Source organism: Antrostomus carolinensis, unplaced genomic scaffold (genome assembly GCF_000700745.2).
Source record: "Antrostomus carolinensis isolate BGI_N321 unplaced genomic scaffold, ASM70074v2 C12942962, whole genome shotgun sequence".
NCBI classification, from domain to species: domain Eukaryota; kingdom Metazoa; phylum Chordata; class Aves; order Caprimulgiformes; family Caprimulgidae; genus Antrostomus; species Antrostomus carolinensis.
Window position 1 is genome coordinate 1 of NW_010352272.1, and position 721 is coordinate 721.

Here is a 721-nt window from a genome sequence, read left to right on the forward strand (position 1 = left end):
GTTCTTGTTTCCCCTTGCAGATGCCATGGGAAGAAGTGAGGAGCGAGATGGTAGGAGAGAAGGGTCTGTCTCCTGAGGCTGCAGATCGCATTGGGGAGTATGTCCAGCTTCACGGTGAGCACTTGGCCTCATTCTTCAGGCTGGGCAGGCAGGGCCAGCGAGGGAGGGGTACAAGGCACATCCATGGCTGGCCGGGCCCATCGTTGCAGGTGCTGCTGCACTGACAGACCTGAGGCATGGCTTGTTCCTGCAGGTGGCCTGGACCTGATTGAGCGGCTTCTGCAGGACCCCAAGCTGTCCCAGAACAAGCTGGCCAGGGAGGGGCTGGGGGACATGAAGCTGCTGTTTGAGTACCTGACCCTGTTTGGCATCACAGGGAAGGTGAGGAGGTGCAGAGGCAGGAGGGGGTGCTGCCCTCATGGCCGGGCAGCCTGGGCCCCCCGAGCGCGCCCAGTGACAGGGCTGCCCTCATGTCCTCCAGATCTCCTTTGACCTGAGCCTGGCGCGGGGTCTGGACTATTACACGGGGGTGATCTTTGAGGCTGTCCTGCTGCAGCAGGAGAACGACCACGTGGAGGAGGCCGTCAGCGTTGGGAGTGTGGCTGGAGGTGGTCGCTACGACGGGCTGGTGGGGATGTTTGATCCCAAGGGACGGAAGGTGCCCTGCGTGGGGGTCAGCATTGGGATCGAGCGGATCTTCTCCATCCTAGAGCAGAGAGTG

General features: G+C 62.0%; 1 protein-coding gene across 1 annotated transcript; it reads left to right on the forward strand.

The window, feature by feature from the left end:
* Positions 1 to 20: 20 nt before the first annotated feature.
* LOC104531633 (histidine--tRNA ligase, cytoplasmic-like) lies at positions 21 to 715 on the forward strand (the record flags this gene model as incomplete). Its single annotated transcript, XM_010176569.1, has 3 exons — positions 21 to 114; positions 254 to 381; positions 482 to 715. Coding segments are annotated over exons 1-3 (456 nt in total), but the record flags the coding sequence as incomplete, so codon positions are not given.
* Between the last annotated feature and the right edge of the window lie 6 nt (positions 716 to 721).